The 19,238-nt window shown below is 41.0% G+C and overlaps 1 protein-coding gene across 2 annotated transcripts; it reads right to left on the bottom strand.

The window, feature by feature from the left end:
- Window positions 1-10,232: 10,232 nt before the first annotated feature.
- LOC139660717 (neurexophilin-1-like) lies at window positions 10,233-17,626 on the bottom strand. 2 transcript variants are annotated; one of them, XM_071538921.1, is made up of 3 exons: window positions 17,546-17,626; window positions 17,336-17,344; window positions 10,233-11,012 (listed from the first exon to the last, which is right to left on the bottom strand). In XM_071538921.1, exons 1-3 carry the CDS (start codon window positions 17,624-17,626, stop codon window positions 10,233-10,235), a joined length of 870 nt encoding a protein of 289 aa, XP_071395022.1. The 2 variants fall into 2 exon arrangements, with proteins under 2 accessions (XP_071395022.1, XP_071395023.1); XM_071538922.1 differs by lacking the exon at window positions 17,336-17,344.
- Window positions 17,627-19,238: the final 1,612 nt, after the last annotated feature.

Raw genomic sequence — 19,238 nt, 5'->3', positions numbered from 1 at the left:
TTTTTAAGATTACCTGTGGGTAAAGCAGAGCAGGTTAGTACATGTACGTCCTAGTTTACAGATGTAATAAGAGTAGTAATAGGCCAAAGATATGGCAGTATGTAGTTAGTCATAATAAGGTATGACAAAGGTATAGGCTTATTTGTGTTTCTACCAACCCACCCAGCTGGGGCCAAACATGTATCTGTTGAAAAGAATAACTATAACACCACCTGTTATCCAGAAGTGCACCACCTGCTGTCCATCAGCTCTGGGATAAAAAGGAAAACCACCTTATGTTGTTTACAGCGCGCGCGCGCGTCACGATTCTCTTTTAATAACACAGGCTATGGTGCGATGCGAGCCGCGCTGCTTAATTATAATACACACGCGCTTTACGGCACCTTATGATAAAGCAGAAAGACAATACAGTGACATTGAATTAGCCTATGCAACGCGGCTTTATTCCACCCTACCGCACCGCACCAGAATAAACAAAACGCTTGACTCACTATACGGAAAACAGACTGCAATTCTCTCCCTCGCCCCTTTTGAATATGCTTCGGCTAGAGCGGGCAAATATCTAAATTAAATTAAAATAAAATATGATCCAGACATACCTTGCTGTGTCGATAACATGTAGAAAAGCCCCTTATCCTCTTTCCATCGCTACACGGACAGCAGCATTGGCTCGCAGCCCATTGTAGGCCCGCTGTATGTATACACAGCTGCTCATTCAATTCAATGAATTCGCCTGCACGAAAGATGGCTGACGTCATTCAAACTGCGCTGACTCCCACCTCTAACCTATCGGCCGAAGATGCTGTCGCGCATCATGTTCAAATATTTGTCTCGTGCAAACAAAGCTGATGTACAAGTACAAGATGACTGTGGGTTTGACTTGAGCGTCGCGTTGTGTGTTGGGATTTCAAGAAGCAATGGTCACTTAATTTGCAAACTTGTGTGAACGTTGTGGATTGGATATAAAAATGTACTATATATTAAAAACTACAGTATATTTCAAAAATATATGCACACCTAAGAAGATGGCTTTGAGGGTGATACATTTTATGACACAAAAAAATTGTTGGAGTTGGAGTAAGTGTCTTATAATCACAAAAAGACAGTAAATGTTGAAAAAAATGATTGTATGATAAAAATGATTATATGATATGTAAATGTCGTTATGCTGTTATTTGTACTTGTTTAAAGCTTAAGCCAACCCCATCCCTCTGCACAATAATAGTACAGGCTCTGTCTGCACATGAAATATTTACCGGTGTGTAGTAGCCTGTATGTCCACAGGATGGCAGTGTAACATAAGGAAGGACTTAACACGCTATAATCGCTTTCTCTCCCCCTATTTGGGGCCCCGAGCTTTCATCTGTTGGCTGCAATTTATTTCATCACAGTATACTGCAGCTGATCTAATAGCATGTATATTTTGTTGTCACCTAAAGGGAATTTCTTGTCATGCTCCAAATTGATGTACCAGTTTGTACCCTTGCACAGTGTTTATGCTGCACAGTCACAAGACGTGTGCAGCATGCAGCACAGAGGATTGTACACAAGCTTGACACATTTATATACATTTAGAGAGTGAATTGTGGGTTTGTGTTCTCAAAGAGCCTGTTATAAACCATTTTGCAGACAATCTAAATTTGATTAAAAACAAGGGAATTTTGTGACCTTGTTTTTGGTTATCTTGCATTTGCAATACTCTAATACGTACCGCCAAATCTCTCTGATTTCCCAAAGTAAGTGCTTCAGCTTGCCTTGGCACCCATATACCAAACCTTCACCTCTGACAGCAACCCAAGGCCTTTTAATATGAGCAGATATAGGCGTCTCCTTAAGAGAGCATATTATCTCCATAACAACTGGTGTCCTTGACCCTATCTGATCCTTGTACTGCACTTACCAACCTTATCTTCAGGTCCAAGATGATATCAAAGCAGTTTGGGTCCACTTAAACAAGACAGGAAAACAATTAAGGTCTTAAATTAAGCGATTCTTTTGGAGGCTTAATTCAATCAGGACAGAATCAGAGAAATTTGTGATACTGATCAGGAAGGTAGCTATGTCACGATTGATTTGGTCTGACATTTCCTTACCGTAACTTGTGTTTTAATGCTCTGCCCCTCTTTTGTGAGATTTTTTATATTTATAAGCGCTTTCTTTCCTATTCTGCTATCATCAACTGTACACCAGCAAATGCCAAAATGACCGATACATTGAGTCCCATTTTCTGGGACACAAGCTAAACCAGAGTTGAGCATGCCCTCATTATGAAGGTTTGCAACCCCTTGAGAGCGCCTGACCTGACCCCAAAAATTGCTCAATTGACTTTTTCCATCTGCAGTTATGTGTGGTGATGGGGAACCATGACATTTAGATTCACACCACTCCAGTATGATCCCTTGCTCAGTGCGAGTTTTCGACACAGACTATAGCTCGAAACAGGTCACAGGATCAAAAGTGCCTTTTGCCTGAAGGAGCCACTGAGTAGATCCTCCTTTCCATTTCTCTACCAAATAGTGTTTCTCTCTCTCTCTCTCTCTCTCTCTCTCTCTCTCTCTCTCTCTCTCTCTCTCTCTCTCTCTCTCTCTCTCTCTCTCTCTCTCTCTCTCTCTCTCTCTCTCTCTCTCTCTCTCTCTCTCTCTCTCTCTCCCTCTCGCCAGTAACTTGCTGGAACACATTTAGATCCTGAGTAGAACTCCTCAGTGCCCACTCATCACTCTGCGTGGTGTTTGAAGATTACTACGCTCAGAGACATCCTCACTGGGCATCCAGGCAGCTTAGAGGCCAAAATCCATAATCCCTTACCCTTCATGGGAATTCTCCATGCACTTCAACATGCTGAAATACAGCCCCGCTGCAGCAGCCACTCATGGTCGAGGAACTAGTGCAGCCGGAGGCCGAGATAGATGGATGACATGTCTCATTGAATGTGGGAGAAGTGGAAGAAGTTAGATTTAAAAACAAGTTATACCGCAGACAGTTTCAGCCAAGCAGTCTGATACGTAACCAGAGTTAAATGATTCTTGGAAGGAGAAACCTTGCTTTTTATTCTAATGTATATGGATATTTTGGACAAAACGTTTCAGTCAGTCCACATGCATTTGTAACTGTTTAAAAGCATAATCGCCCAGAGGACATTATTTACTGAAATGATGTGTGGCTGTCGGCACTCGGCTACGACTCGTACTTAGCTGCAGAGCCGTTCTACTAGTAATCACAGTAAATAAAGCCCTCGGGGGCATTATTGCCATATCAAAGAACGTAAGCAAGTGTGGTCCCTTGACTTAGTAATCTACATGACCAAGTAATAGGTAAAGTTCAACTGTTGTAGTTATTGGATTGATGGGGTTTAGTTTTTTTCTCCTCTAGGCTACACTCCAATAGCTTAGGGAGTTTTTCTGTGCCACAAGCAGGAATAATAAAAATATCTCATACGCATATTTACTATTTTCTCCACTATTTTCTCCACATGACAGCAGTCCTCAACCCTTTTCATATCAAGGACCTCTAGTTTAGTCCACATTAGAGCCACGGACCCTCATTTGAAGAGATTTTGTCTCTCAGACCGGAATCTGAGAATATTTTTATTGTTAGATATGATTTTGTCCAGAATTCCACCATGACCATCTGTAGAGACATAAGAGTGATCCTATGATCAAAACAGACATTCTTCTACATTCTCAAATTGTGTTGATTTCTTGTAAATGAAATAATGCTTAAGTTTAACAGTTCATCAATTTGCTGGGGACCCCCTGGAACCCCCTCAAGGACCCCTGGTGGTCCCCGGACCCCACGTTGAGAACCACTGCCCTAAACCCTTCTGAAATATTTTCTTTGTTAAGACATTAGTGATAATAAGGGGGAGACATAGTTGATATTTATTAAAGTTGATATTTATCTAGATGCTTTGGCAACATTGTGAACTTTGATGCCAATAAAGCACATTGAAATAGAAAAAAAAAAAAAAATAGAGAGAAGGTCTGAGCAGGGTTGTATTGAGCCAGTGGTTTCTAACACTGGATCATGTGCACACATTAGTTTCCGTTTTTGATTAAGAGCAACACAAACGTTTTTTTATTTTTTGAAGAGTTTAAAGAAATGGCCTTAGTAACTTTAGAGGCTGTTTTCAAGTTTGTCATTTTCATCCCTCAGACGCCATACATTTGCCAACAATAGGTTTAAATCTAACGTAGAGAAAATCTCAGTATGATTGCCCTTGGTCAGCGAGGAGCTGGACCGCTACCCAGCGCTGCCCGCCTAACCTGTATCAGAGCAGTGCAGCTCTTTCCCCGCTGTTTGGCATGCTCCGTGGCACCGAGCGCTGAGGGCAGAGCGTGTCACTGAGTTGGCACGGGTCTGAACTCGTTCAAGGTTACTCTTTGATTTAATGGTGATGCATTTTTTAAAACCGCATCATCCCTCTCTCTTGCCACCGCGCCTAGTCCATCTCTGTCACAAACACTGGCTGTGCATCTCACCTTTAGCAATGGAGGCACCAGGAGAGGTTGCTGAAGATATAAATCAATGGCAAACTAACCCCCAGCTCCGATGCATGCCGGCCCTGATTGTTTTACCTGCCGGCTTGTATTAAAGGCAGGATGGCAGAGAATACTGTATGGTGTGTTTTAGACTATAAAATGGGAAAATGGTCAACTCATCATTTAGACAGCTTTTTCTATAGACACTTATAATTAACACTGTCTAGAAAGCCCAGACATTTTGGGATATAATGAGAAAATCAAATCATGGTGATTTTGTATCTGAACTCTGCCCTTTTCGAGAGGCAAATGAGTGGCATGGAGAATATTTTCTATAGTGTTAGAAAGATCTTTATTGTCTCTTTGTCTAGGATAAATAACAGCACATAACTGCACTCTATACTTAGGTGTCCTAATGGATGTCAGTTTTGACAAGGTGTTGTTAGTTAGTCTTCGCCTCTCCGCTGCTGTTGGTTTGTTAAATATACACTGACAGGATTGTATATCATAAAAATAGAATTTCAACTGGTTGCTCTTTTCCTTGGAGGTGCAGCGGCTTGCAAACAAGTCTTGAGTGCTAGAGGTTAACATTGATGCTCGCACCACACACTGACACCTGCAGACATTCAGACAAACACACACACACACACACACTTCAGTCTTTTTTTCTTTAACTGAAAAAAAATCTAAGGTATTGACACAAGGGAACATCAGCCCTTGTGTTCTGTGGCAGCCTGCGTGACTATGGGGGGAGATGGGGATTTCCGATTGCAAAAAGTGATAATTCAGAGGATAGGAAAGGACCGTATTCAAGAGTCATGTAATCCTCTTATGTCTCATGTCATTTTCAAAAGCCAATAGATCCTCACCGTCAATACTTGTGTCTGTTTGGTTTGATAAAACTGTTCCTCACCAGGATGTGAAACCGCAATTTAGTGGTGTTAAACGGAAAAGACAAAATTACTATGTAGGTGAAACTGGGTGACCAGGGGTGGGTGGGTTTCCTAACAGGAACTTAGTGCTAAAATAGCCTTTGTTCTGTTAGAAACCAATGGACAGACACCTTTTGTGCTGAGATGGTTTCCAGAAACGATGCCCAGCTCTGCATCTGTTGTCCATCTGTTTGCATGATTCTGATCAACAGTCTCAGGTGGAGAACTGGCTTCCAATATTACTCTGTTAAATATAAAGGCTTCCTCATCATAGTGGGACCGTAATGGCTGTCTCTTTCCTTAGAAACTCATTTATTTTTACTTTGCAAAGCGCAGGTCTGAGTTACATGAAATAGCTGCAGAGTCACTCTCTATCTTCCTTCATAATTTGAATCCGATTGATATTTTGACAATACAGTACATGCATAAATACACAATACATGTACAAGGCAGTACTGCCATGGCGCTCTGCACTCTTGCACTCCTTACTGTTGCTTGTAATGCTGCGATGTTGTAATGTCAGCAATCTAGGAATTTCAGCTTATTCTACTGTTACACTCATTGTAAGTTGCTCTTGATAAGAGCGTTCGCTAAATGCTGAATACATGAGTAGGAAAATCCTTACAGTCCGTGAAAAGCGGTTAGCTGATAAAATGTGAAAATTGCACTTGTCTTCATATAATGTGGGAAAGTGCGGAGACTTGTTAATTTGGTGTTGAAAGCAACCGCCCCAGAGATATCCAGTCGACAGATATTTGCAAGCGGTCTAATTTGTTTTAGAATCATGATGAGCTGAGTAGCATTGGATCATAGATGTGCAAACAGTAAAATGGGGCTTGGAGGGAGAATTTGACAATCACTGCTGTCAACCAAACAGAGTGGTAAGAACTGATGTTACGATGCTAACAGCCATTAAGGCAGTAACAGTATTACATTGTTAGCCAATTAGCGGTACCACACAGGTGCCCCCCTGCATTTCTGTGTGGATCTAGGCTCCAAGGCGTTTCATTGAAAGGCCCAAAAAATTCTAATTTTCACACAGTTCCAAAGAAAATTCTGTATACCAAATGCAATATGAGCAGCGGGAAAGAATTAAATAGAGCGTAAACTTAATTTCATGTCGCCACAATTCATTCGATTCATGTGGGCTTAATAGTATTGTTCATTTTGCCGCATATTTAGGGGTGAAGTGTTCGTACCTGGTTATGTCTGGGGGGCATTAAGTCTGACTAATGAAATGACTCTATCCTCTGTGGCGTTTTAATCTATTCACTGGGAAAGTAATTGACAAGCCCACAGTATGTGCATTAGGATAGCTCTGGCGCCAAAGGACAGCTGTCACTAAAGCAATTAAAATGACAAAGGTTAATTAATTCTCTCCAGTTTTTACCTGATATGAGACATTCACAATGAGTGAGTTTTCATTTCCGGAGGAGTAATGGTGTTTTGAGGAGAGTAATTTATTTGTAATTCAAAAAACCACAAGCCATTGTCTGATAGAGCCTTTAATATGTCAATACCTCACACAAAACTGTGCCCCAGGACAGCTTCAGCCCCAGATTAGAAATGAATTCTGCAGCAGGACATGATCAGAAATGACAATTGGTTATTTTTCTAAAAATAAGATACCGAGTCTGTTTTCTGCAATAGGGCATACAGTAAATGTGATTTGTTTAAAAACGATGCATGTAAAGATGTCTTTTATACACTTTAATATTGCATTTAAACAGACTTGTGGAAGTGGAAAACATAGCCAAGACATGTACAATGAGGCTGGGGTTCTTGCAAGCGGAAGAAAACCAAGACACAAATAATTACTACGCCAACCACCTCTGACACCAGAAGAGCAGAACCCAAGAACTTTCTAATCCACCTAAATGTCAAAGCAACGTTCACAGCCCTCCCTCCGTGTGAATCTCCACAGGCTGCCAAAAGGCCAGTGGTTAGTCATCTGTTTACTCCTGCAGCTGCTGGGTGTCATTGGGACTCTGAAGGAGAAATCCCATGATTCTCTCTGCCATTTCTGACAGCTCCCGCCCAGACCACATTAATCAGGGATTGTGGGCGAGCTAGGGGAGAGACGGGAGGCATGGATGGCTCCGGCCCAGGACAACTGAACCGAGGGAGAAGATCTGGGCCCAGAGATAACTTAGACATCCAAACACTGAGCGGTTTGTAATGCTGTCGTGGCGTAACGGAGGCCAACGGTTTCATTCATGGGAGATAGAGCTCGTTAAATGGACATTGTTTCTCCGAGGAGCGGTACTGTTCTTCCTGTTGTCGGGCAAAACGGCGCTTTAAATTTCACATCATTTAAAAAAAAAAATGTCGCTTCTATAGAGGCTGTTTCACCTATATTACATCTGAACGCTACCTTTCCCAGCCGTGTTAATTGATTCTCCCAAGATTTTAATTAGATATTTGTGTGTTTTGTTTGTAAATATAAACAAAACAAAGTGAAACGATGTCTTTACTTTAAAACTAGATTTTCCCAACAGCGTCACTTCATCGGGTTTTAAGGTCATTAAGGTTTTTGTCTGTTTAATCACTTCACTGAGCGTATTAAATACTGCACAGAATAATAGATTGAAGTTTCTTCCAGATGACATCACTCAAACAAATTCATCTCTCTCACACCAAATAAATTTGTGCCAGACTGTTTACAGTTCTCAAATACTTATAAGATTATGTGCATAATAAGTCTGCATTGTCTCAGTAAAAGTGCCCCTTTAATTCTTTGAAGCAGCAGCTGAACAAACTATCTCTGGCACATTTGGCTAAGGGTGGAGAGATATCAAAGTCATTTTATTAAGATGAAAGAACTAGTCCAAACAGCAATCTGAAACATTAGTCATTCCTTCTCGTGGATGACAGAAACATGCTCTCAATTTACGAGTCAGGTGCTTCTAGTGATTTCTGCCAGCCTTGTTCCTCCACATCATAAATTCCTCTTTATGCTCACTCATCCCACAGGCAGACCCCTATTCTTCGGAGTGCCCTGTCAGAAAATACACCCCCACGTCGGCATATTGGATGTCGTCCAGGCTGCCATTAACAGTTACTGTGTTGCGTATACCATTGCCTACACTCTGTAAGAGTATTGAATTTAAATAGACAGCAGTGATTGCGCCCCTAGGTGCACATTTATACTTTCTACAGGTTTTCTATTGGCACTTTTATTCGTTCTTTCTATGGCGTTGACTCTGCAGAGCTCCCACTTACATTGTGCTCGTTCCTCTAAATGCTTCACATTGTGCCAGTGGCTCCCAATTTGTGTAATGAAGGTTTAATAGCCAATTTAAACATCCAATGTCATTAACAACCCGCGTTACCCCCATCCCGAATTTGCCTTTTTGATACCAGAGGTGTGAATGTTTGATAGGTGGAATGTGTGATTTGCACCTGCTGTTTGATGCACATCCTTTTGTGTCTTTAGCAAGTATCCATTTTTCACATTTTAACCACAATGTTTGTTTTGTATTTCAATCTTTTTTTTTTTTAATGAAGTGGAGGAAATTATCTTCTTTATCTCTTCAGTGTTTTCCTTCTCCACTTGCTCTAATATACTCTTTTCTTGAAGTAAAAAAAACAAACAGAAATAAACACTTTTGACCTTTCCACCTTTTAACTCATTATGCAGCACTTCTCCACTATATATATGATGATTCTGTTGTTTGTTATTTTTGTATATTGTCAGGATGCTGTGGCTGAGGCCCTCACACCCCTTACTGTTGGTTTCTTGTAATGTTGGTGATCTAGGAATTTCAAAGTAAGCTATTCTACTGGTGGACTTGCAAGTCATCGAGGATAAGCTCTTCATCTAAATGCCTGAAATGGAAATGTAGGACTGGGGAAACAGCAGAATTGGAGCACAGTTATGTTTGATTTATTTATTTATATTTTTTTTTTTAAAGGAGCAGTGCAGAAATTGATTTTCTGTATCTCTGTCATCTTGTGTGTCTTCTGCAAATGTTATTTATTGCGAGAATATTTGCTTATGTTTGATCTGATGGAGGCCGTCCAATTATGTCATTTACCGTCCGCCATCCATTGTTTTAGAACTGCTAGCACAGAATTAAAATAAAGGTATTGTTTATTGTTATCTTCCCATAACAACTGTGACTTGCTGAAGATTATTTTTGACAGCTGCTCTAACATGAAAATGTAGATGGACGTTATTCAGTTGTTTACCACATTCGGCTCATGCATGAACATGGACTAGATTCCAACAACAATATCAGAGAGGTATATTCACTCTAACAATCACACTGCAGAAAACAACACCATTCAAAATATGTTCGCTTTTTCCATTATGCCTTCTAATGCATACTGGCATATTCTTCTTATTTGCATTGACATTTACGTGTTTGCAGTGATTACCAGAGATTGATCGAAATTGACACAAAGCATGATTGATACGGAAATACACTATCAACATAAACAACTAAATTAGAGCGGAAAAACATTAATAAAATTGATTTCTGGCTTCATGTGGGGTCCACAATATTTACATAAATACAATTGGCTTGAGAATTTCCTTTCAATGTAAGCAGCTATGCATATAATATGAGTATTGAAAGCCTATAAATGCTTTCCTAAATGCTCTCATAATGACCTCGGGGAAGGCCTGTTCACTGGAGCAATCTCAATCTTGCAGCAGGGATACGTTAGCTTTAATAATACCTGTCAACAGTTCAGTTTTGAAGTGTCTCTTTTCAATAGTGCATAACTCCATTTTCGTCCAAATAATCTGACATCTCTCAGGACCCGACGCCCTGTCTCTGTGTCTTTTTTTTTTTTCCCCCCTCGTCCAATCAGGCGATCACCCGGTGGGAAGATAGGGGGTGTCACTGTGGTAGTTGTAATCTGGACACACCTTCTGCACCAGCTTGTAGTCAGTGCTGTAGAAGGTGATGAAGATGCAGATGACTTTGAAGGGCTTGGAGCACAGCCAGGACACATGGCTCTGGGTTTGCTCTTGGGGGCAACTCTGGGAGGGGTCATGGGCACACAGTGAGTTCCTGGTGCCCTTTTCCACTTTCTCGTACTCCACTCTGCAGTTGAACAGCTTGGTGTCTTTGGGCTCCAGAGCCGTCTGCTGCTGCTGGTGCTGCTGGTGCTGCTGGTGGACCTGGAACTCCACGGCCTTGGTCGGTGGAACGAGCCCCACGGACACGTTGCCCTGACCGGTGGCGTTGTGGCGGAAGTAGACACTAAACGTTCCGTTGCCGTGATCCACAATCTTGCCGGTGATCAGAAGGTTAAGTTTCACTGTCTTGATGTTGGAGTGGAAGTCGCCCCAACCGAACATCTTCTTAAACTTGCCCGTCTTGACGATGGGCCTCCTTTTGGACCTGGATCGAGGATCGTGGGGGTTTGAAGTGTTGTAAAGCCAGTTCCACCGTTCCTGGTTAGAGTACGGGTCTGCCTCATCGTAGTTAAGATCCAGGGAGGTAAAGTTTTCTTTGCCGTACAGGGTCTGGGAGAGCAGACGACTGATGGAGAGGGCCTTGCTGCTTTCAGTCCAGTAGGTCTTCACTTTCGACTTTGGGCTCTCTCTCAGGTGCGAATTTCCAGAACCAGGCGACTGGGCACTAGTAACCTGCAAACCGAACAAAGTCACCATTATTTCCAGTTTTTAAAGAAATTACCAACACCACTAACAGCATAAAACACACAAAAGGTCTCCAATATACTTCTACGCACCCAACACTTAGAGTGGACAGTGTTCCTGCTGTGACCAATTCTTACTGCTCGTGAAATGTCTTGTGCGGGGTGTCCTAATCAAGATTAAGGGTATTCCTGCCATACATCGAGATGAATGAAGCGCTTCTTCGGTGCAGACGTGATGCAACACCAGACTATTACCTGCTGAATGTGCCCTGAATGGATGATTGATGGTTCATTCTCTCTCTCTCCTCTAACAATCACACAGATGAGAGAGCTAAGATTCCCCGTTCACCCCATGGAGGCCGGTGACAGTGATGGCCTAACCCCAGCTGAGGAACGTGACAGCAGATCTATCTGGGCGAAGCGTTTACATTTTGTACCTTTACCCCCCCGATCAATACTCTGAAAATAAGGTCTTCTCTCATTGAGAAAGTTCACTGAATGACATTGTGGTAGTGTAGGCCAGGGTGTGTGGCTCACACCGAATAAAATGTCACAGTAGTTGTGATCTTTCTATGTGTGTTCAATTTGTGAACTTGAATGTACAGTGGAGGAGTCTGAAAAGATCGCCTCCGGTTGTTTTGAAGAACGCTGTATGATGAATGACCTTGGATCTACGTGAGTGTGCCTTTAGTGGCATTGTGAAAAGAAGACTTCTGCTTAGTAGCTGTTATGTCCTTTGCTGAGGTCAATCTCTCTGAATAGAGGAGCATGACATAAGCTTCTTCACATGTGATTTGATATGTGAAGTCAAATAACAGAGAGAGACACAATTCAGCTGCTCCACAAACCAATGCAAACAATTGGCTTAGCACACAAACTGCAGCACTTTCAAAGCAGAATGTTTGGAGTGACGTGTATTCAAGAGAAATACCACTGAATTTCAGCAATCAAGTAGTATTCATGTGTGGTGGGGCAGTTGGACTTTAATTAATGAACATCTCCTTTTGTCTTCCATTGCTAGAAACAGGCACAAAATTGCCTAACCTGTCATGTTGTATTGAAAAAAGATGCCTGTGAGGATAAGTGCAGCTTTCTGCTTAAGATTTACTGGCACTACTATAACATAAAGCTCCTTAGGATGTAAAAGTTCAGTGAAATAGTGTCTATGAGGCCACAAAGTTAGTATCTTATACATTGTCAGCGAAGCAGTTCCAAACTGTATTGCTGTGGTATTATAGATCAGTCTTTGTTCTCTGGTTTCAAGAGTTCATGTTCAAATACCAATCAGACTATCCTAATCCATAGGAATTACATTGTTTGTAGTAGAGTTTAGTTCCAAAATGAGATATCTACCATTTGAAAAAGTGATAACACAAATTATGGCACCTTTTCAAGGATAGCAGGTAATTTAAGTCACTGGTTAACAAAATGATAACATAGCATACAGTAACTAAGCTCTTCATATGTACAACTCAGATTGCTATATAAGTACACTGTATGTTGCCAGGTTCAAAATAATTTTAAGGAGAAATTGAACAAAAAATGTTGAACTTCAGGTTATTTTTTCCCAAATGGAGGTATAGACTTTTGTAGAATGAATATGTGAAATCCTTAACTGAACATTCCTCTTCAAGACTCAAACATTCAATTCAGTTTTATGTGTTTGCAACAGCTGAATGAATCTTCTCTAAATTCCTTGTGTATCAAGAAAATGTGATTGGTTCAGTTTCAGAAATGTGTGACACGTAATTCAAACATTGTAAGCCCCATTTATTTTTCATGCCTTTTTCTATTCTGAATCGTTAAGAGTGTGGTCTCTAATGATCAAATGAAATATCATTTTCGTAGTGCGGTAATTACTGAATGCTGCTCAGTAACTGGGTTTCAATCTCAGTGGATTCCAGTGAATATATCAAGGGATATTACAAAACTGCTTTGAGCTTCGGGTTTCCATTTCATTTCAAATGATTGTCAAGCTCACAACTTACATGTATACACCATTATACCGTGTAGATATGTATTGAGTATATGTATATTTCCCACAACACTACAAATACATTTTGGGGAAAAAACATCACTTGCTTAACAGTTAGTAAAAGCCAACCAATTTTGTCAACCAAGGAATTAAGTTGCTGACTATCCTTTAAAAAGCAACATAATTTGTTGTAACTTTGGGCTATGAGTCATTTTGTAAGCGGTGTCACTTTTTTCCAAATGGTGGAATTTCATTTTTGGACGAGAACTCTTCACTATTTTCTCCAAGGTTATCACATGCAAAATTACACAGCACATCTGAAATGCGTGCCCAGTCATCCTCAGACCTAATTCCTTGTTGTGGGAACTCGCTCTCTTGTCACCAGCGTTATGTATGGTCCCCAAACTGTGACATGCAATTAGCTTTCATCTAAAGCACCTGACAGTCTCTGGATTAGAGCACTCCGCGGCACATTCACAGAGACCCCACTTCACGGATTAGAAGCCCAACCTGTAATCCAGCCCCAGGAGATTAGGCAGATCAGAGGCAGTCCTGACTAAAGCAACGTTTATATCCAGAACACCCCCACTGACTGCACCAACACTCAGAGGGCCAAGATTTACCTCTTGCTGGGTTCAAAAACATGCAAGCAAGGCACACAGAGTGTGTGTGTGTGTGTGTGTTGTAGATGTGTGTGTGTGTGCGTGAAAGAGACTGCAGAGAGAAATATGGGAAATTGGTGTTAGATAATAGGCAGGGAAAATCATGGTAGGGCACAGGCCAACAGTTGGGCTTTGACCAAGAATGTTAGACAGGGATCAGTTAGGGTTAAACCGATATCACTTCACTGATATTGGACTTTAATAAAAATCGGACACTGGCCAGTCAATGTCGTCCACCGCAAAGATGATGGATGTTTATCCCTAACCACAGCTACATAATAACAGTCTGTAAAACCTGCAATTAAATTTTATTTTCATTTCATTTTTTTTCATTTAAATGTTCAATAATGTTTTTTTTATTCTAAATTAATTCTTCATTTCAAGGCAGTAATGTAACCCACTGAATAGGTGAGGTGGTCACCCTGCCTTAAGGAGCTGCTAAACCAAAATGAATTTTATTACTCTGATGGTTCAGTGGAGAGCATTAGCGTCCCATGATGGTCTAAATGCTGTTTCAGTGGATTTCCCACCTTACAAAGAATTGAATTCTGCAGGAACATTGAAAACTTGTAATTTTGGGGGCATAAAAATCAAGTAAAATTTAAAGATATTAAATATCGGACCAGAATATTTGTTATCAGCAGCCTCAGCACAAAAATTCTGGTTTCCTATCAGCCTTCAAAAACCCATATTAGTCAAACCCCTAGTATAAGTGTATATAGTTGTGTCAAGAACCAGTGATATTTAATGTGCAAAATATTTTATAATTAGTGTTTTTCATTAGAAGATATTCAAACGTATTACTCAATCAAGCGTGGAGGCTTTCAATTTCATGCTTCAGAGTTTTTTCAACTTTTGGACCAGCCAGTTGTTACGCAGCAGCCTCCCACCCCCAACCCTATTTAGCTGTCTGTTAATATTATTCCCCAAGTCCCAAGTATAAGCCAGAATTCCTGGACAAGATAACATAGACCGCATTGCCATGCAGAAGTCCTTTAGGAAACAACTCTCAGATTGCCAGATGCAGCGTATGGGCTGTTGGACAAACCTAAATGTTATCTACTCTTGGCGAGGCTGTGATAAGGCGCAGGCGTCCCCTCTTTGAAACGGGAAGATAAACAACCCCGGCTTCCCTCGGGAGCCCGGAGAATATTCTATGGGTTGGACCCCCAAACAACCGACAAATTCCACCTTTAATAGAAGCACCTGAGCGGCCAGACGACTTGGTGGTGGGCTATACACAAAACCTTGCGAGAAGAATGAAAGTGTGTGTCAGTTTTCATTTACCTGAATGCTGCGGCTGCTGTGACTGGTGTGTGGGGAGGATTTGTGAGTCCGACAGTTCTAGTTTAACAGGCATTACAGAGTGAGAATGGAGAGGGACCAGGCTGATAGGAGATTTGGGCTGCCACTTTACAATCTGGATTGGGTCGCGTGCTGCGAGTTCGGCAACAACATTCAGAAATTGCATGCTTAATGGAATTATTTCCATTTAATATATGGGTGTTTGCGTGAATACTACATTGCGTTTGAAAAGGAGGTTTACACATTCAATAGATCTAACATTTTTTTTTTTTTTTTTAACATTTTTGGTATTAAACTGATGCTGTTATCCAGAGAGACGCTTAGAATGAGTGAGAAAACAGGGGTTCAGCATTTTGCTCAAGGACACATGGCTGCTGTGGGGATCAAACCTGTGACCTTTTGGATATGAGACAATCACTCTAACCACTAAGCCGCCCTGCCACCCAGTTTACACCGATCTAATTTATGACTGTCAGCCGCCATAGCCACGTATGAATGACAAGTACCTCCTAAAATAAGACTCAACCTCTGTGGGTGAATCAAGGCACATTCAATAACAGAGAGACAAAACATAACACTTTATGAAATATCATCTTTGATATAGGCCTTCTTTTCTGTCTCTACAAAAAAAAAGTTCCTTGAGGCAGAAGCCTAATTTTATTCACAGAGCATCCTTAGTCTTTTGATGCTGTCTTTTAGAGTATTTTGAGGCCGGGCAGCTGGGATTTGATTGTAGTCATAGTCATTTACAGTGAATTTAACTTGTCTCGCCTTCTGATGCCCCCCTCCTAGTTGAGTTGATGGATCGACTAAGGGCACTCAACACCCTATAAGAGTTAGGTCTATATTCTCCCAGTGATATCAAAGTGTTACCTGGGGGGTCAGAGATGATGACAAATCACAAAGTGTGTCAAGACATCACAGGCAGCTGTGGAGTGGAGTTGAGCCCTATTACTGCAGCACCGCTTTGAGAGACCAGGGCACAATTATCACCATGACTTCTGAGGAGGATAAATACTGTACACGGACAGACTGAGGGCTATTAGAGCGGGGCAGTTTAAAAAAAAAAAACCCTAGCCACTAGTTTTCCAACTTACCCAGAGGAAAAATGCATAATCATATTATTTCACACACGAGTTGGTTCAAAGGCGGCCAAAATAAGTTTGTGAGGTTCCCATGGGTCTGTCAATCTGTCGAAGGAGCTGGAGGCGAAAGCTTAGGATGCGCCGAGTACGAAACAATTATGATCATCCCATTAAAGCATAGCGAAGCAATTTGGCAGCCCAGCCTGGAAAAACACTCACATCAAGTGATGCTAGGAGATCTGCTGGTAGTACCACGATACTATTGTAAATATATGAAAGTCATATAGTTAATGATTAATGCTTTTTTTTATATTATAACAATAGGAGAATCAGTGTTGGTTAATGTTTATGCCTCTGAATTCGTGGAATCCCAGTGTTCCTTCAAACTAGGAAGGCTCCATAAGTAAAAGGCGGGGTGAAATGATTAGTGCGCTTAGTCAGCTGTGAAATTGAGTTTATGGTTTTCAAGACGGTGAATTCAATTCGATAATGGGTATTAAGTTGTAGAGAATAATTAATAGTAATTGACTTCTTTCCATCACTATGCAAATTAAACACTGATAACACTACAGGAGCTATTTAAGGCCAGTCAAGTTTGTGGGGATTAAGTTTATGGAATTTTTGTTCGCGGGAGGAGTGGTCCTGTTCTCCTTTGATTGCTTTGTTGACAGATTTATCTATGGGTGAGGGGTTACTGTCTCTCAGAGGATTAAAGGAATTGGGTTGTCACAAACTGTCAAGGCACTGAGTTAGGAGCATTCTGGTATGTTTGTCATAATAGGCTCAGGCTGTTCTCTGCTGTACTGTCAAATAGATTCTTATTGAACTGCATCAGTAAATGGAAGAAAGGAGGGTAAATGGAAGGCAGAAATGAATGGATAGTGCTGGAGAAGAAATATCCGCTGGGACTGTATTCGGGCGGATTTGCCAAGCCCCAGATTTGGATTTGAAACCTCGTGTTCACACTAAACTTGGTTAATTAATGCCCATGCTGATGAATTGATGGATCAGCTGAGGAACTGATTTGTGGGTGTGTACATTTATCGTCACTTATCATTAGTGGCATCGCAGCAACAGTGCTTTGAATATCCCTTTAACTTAGGCAGAGCAACTCGGTGAACAAAAGAGCTGAACATGGCAGAGCTGAAAAAAAGTGAAATTATGCTTAACATTTGCTAAACCTTCAGAGCTTGTTATCAGGCTGCAAGTGACATGATCTTGCAATGATAAATTTGAGATAATACAGTGCTTTATCTTGCACTGTGAGGTCCTGTTGTCCTTGTACTATGTGGAACTCTGTAAGTACTCATATGTCTCTGTACCAATGTCACCGAGACAGATTCCTGTACATTCACTGTACTTGGTGATTAAGTGGTTTGAATTCTGACAATGATTGACTACAACAGAAATTGTAGGTCAAAGGAGACATAAAATCATGTGAGGAAAAAGGCTAGGCTTCATGCATTAAGGCATCAAAATGACATATTCAACTTACCAGGGAGATGAATGACAGTAGCAGGGCGGCAGTCCACAGACATGTGGTCTTCATGCTTCTCTGTGGAGCGTCTCCCTTCATGTCAACTTGTCCTTAATCAGCCGTCTTCTCAATCCCCTCAGTCTCTGATCAGCCACAAAAAAAAAAAATCTCCTTTTGTTGAAGAAGATTCTAACTGGAGCAATTATCAGCCGCCGAACTTGGTGAGAAATAAAGACTGTGCAACGCGATCCTGAAGCAAGACAGCAAAGATGAATCTTCACGAGCTCTTTCGGGATGGACAGCTCTCTCTCTCTGCTGTAAAAGGTTGAAGTGTCTGCTCTGCTTTTTGGGATGCGGGGTTTTGAGGCGCTGTGGTGTGAATGGAGGTGTTTGTACATCTGACTGTCAGTGTGGCGGGATGTTTTATATAGCGCGCTCTGAGGTTCAGGGAGAGAGAGGGAGAGAGAGAGAGAGAGAGGGGAGGGTGGGGGGGAGAGAGAGAGAATGAGAAAGAGAGGAAATGAGAGTGAGGGGAGGGATAGACGAGGAATTAGGGAGCGAGAGAGAGAAAGGGGAGAAGTGAGAGAGAGAGAGGGAGAAAGAGAGAGAGGATGAGAAGGGGTTTTAATTGGGAGGAGGTGGGGGCGGGGGGAGGGAGGGAGGTCCTCACTGTACACACTTTTGAGATGCAACTTTTCTTTACCATTGTCAGGGGCTGACATCTAGTGGCGGTCAGCCGCAGTGTTTTTTGTTTTGTTTGTTTTTTGGTTGGTTGGTTTTTATCCATCACACACTGTAAACACCAACAGAGCCGGTCAGATAAATGAAGCTGCCATGTTGATGTTCTGGAGAGGAACGAGCACACGACATACGCTGGCATCCACAGTAACTTGGTATGTTTAGAACCATTTCCTCATTTATTTTTAGTAATTCTTCCCATACATATAAACAACCTGTACAAAATGGCTGAGCCTTCTTCTGCTTCTTTTTTTTTTTTTTTTTCTTACAACATACAACTTGCATCATGAGGACAACAATCAGCAATATCATACACCCACTTTGCAATATTCAAACTAAACATTTTTTGTGCAATACAAAATAAATGTACACGTACTTTGATATCTTGGTTTTTTTTTTTCAAAAAATAAAAAAATTGCTGTTATTTACAAATCCAACAACAAAAAAGTAAACATTCTCCACACCAGTTTGCTCATTGTGTCGACCTCTGCAGAAGCGTGTTCTCTCATTATTAACATATTGTAAAATTTTTGTTTATGTACCTTAATTTATACAGACTATGTTATACTATATTTTACCTCATGTAGTATGACTGAAAAATGTAAGAGCACCTATGATATGGTTTATTATATGAAAAGGTTTGAAAAACTGATTTTTGAAATGAATTATACTCCCGTGATGCTTGCTAAGTGACTTCAAAATAAAATAATCACAGTCCTCTTCATGTCTACACCTATGGAGGGCCCCATTCAAGTATTGTTAAAATGGTATTACAGGACTGTCAATATTTGAGTATTGTCAGTAAGGCAGAAGTTACATTTGCATGACATTAGATAATGGTTTATATTCAACAGTCTCTTTTTTTAAGCATTGTAGGGTTTTTTAGTTTTTCCACAATGTTACGTCGAAATTTGTGAAATTCATGAATCCACAATTTAAATTTGATTTGATTTATCACAGTTAAAAAGAACTT

Source organism: Centroberyx affinis, unplaced genomic scaffold (genome assembly GCF_046629955.1).
Source record: "Centroberyx affinis isolate AG114_WGS23_722 - 3 ecotype Tasmania unplaced genomic scaffold, CSIRO-AGI_Caff_v1 ptg003371l_1, whole genome shotgun sequence".
NCBI classification, from domain to species: Eukaryota; Metazoa; Chordata; class Actinopteri; order Beryciformes; family Berycidae; genus Centroberyx; species Centroberyx affinis.
This window is presented reverse-complemented; position numbering and strand designations above follow the sequence as displayed.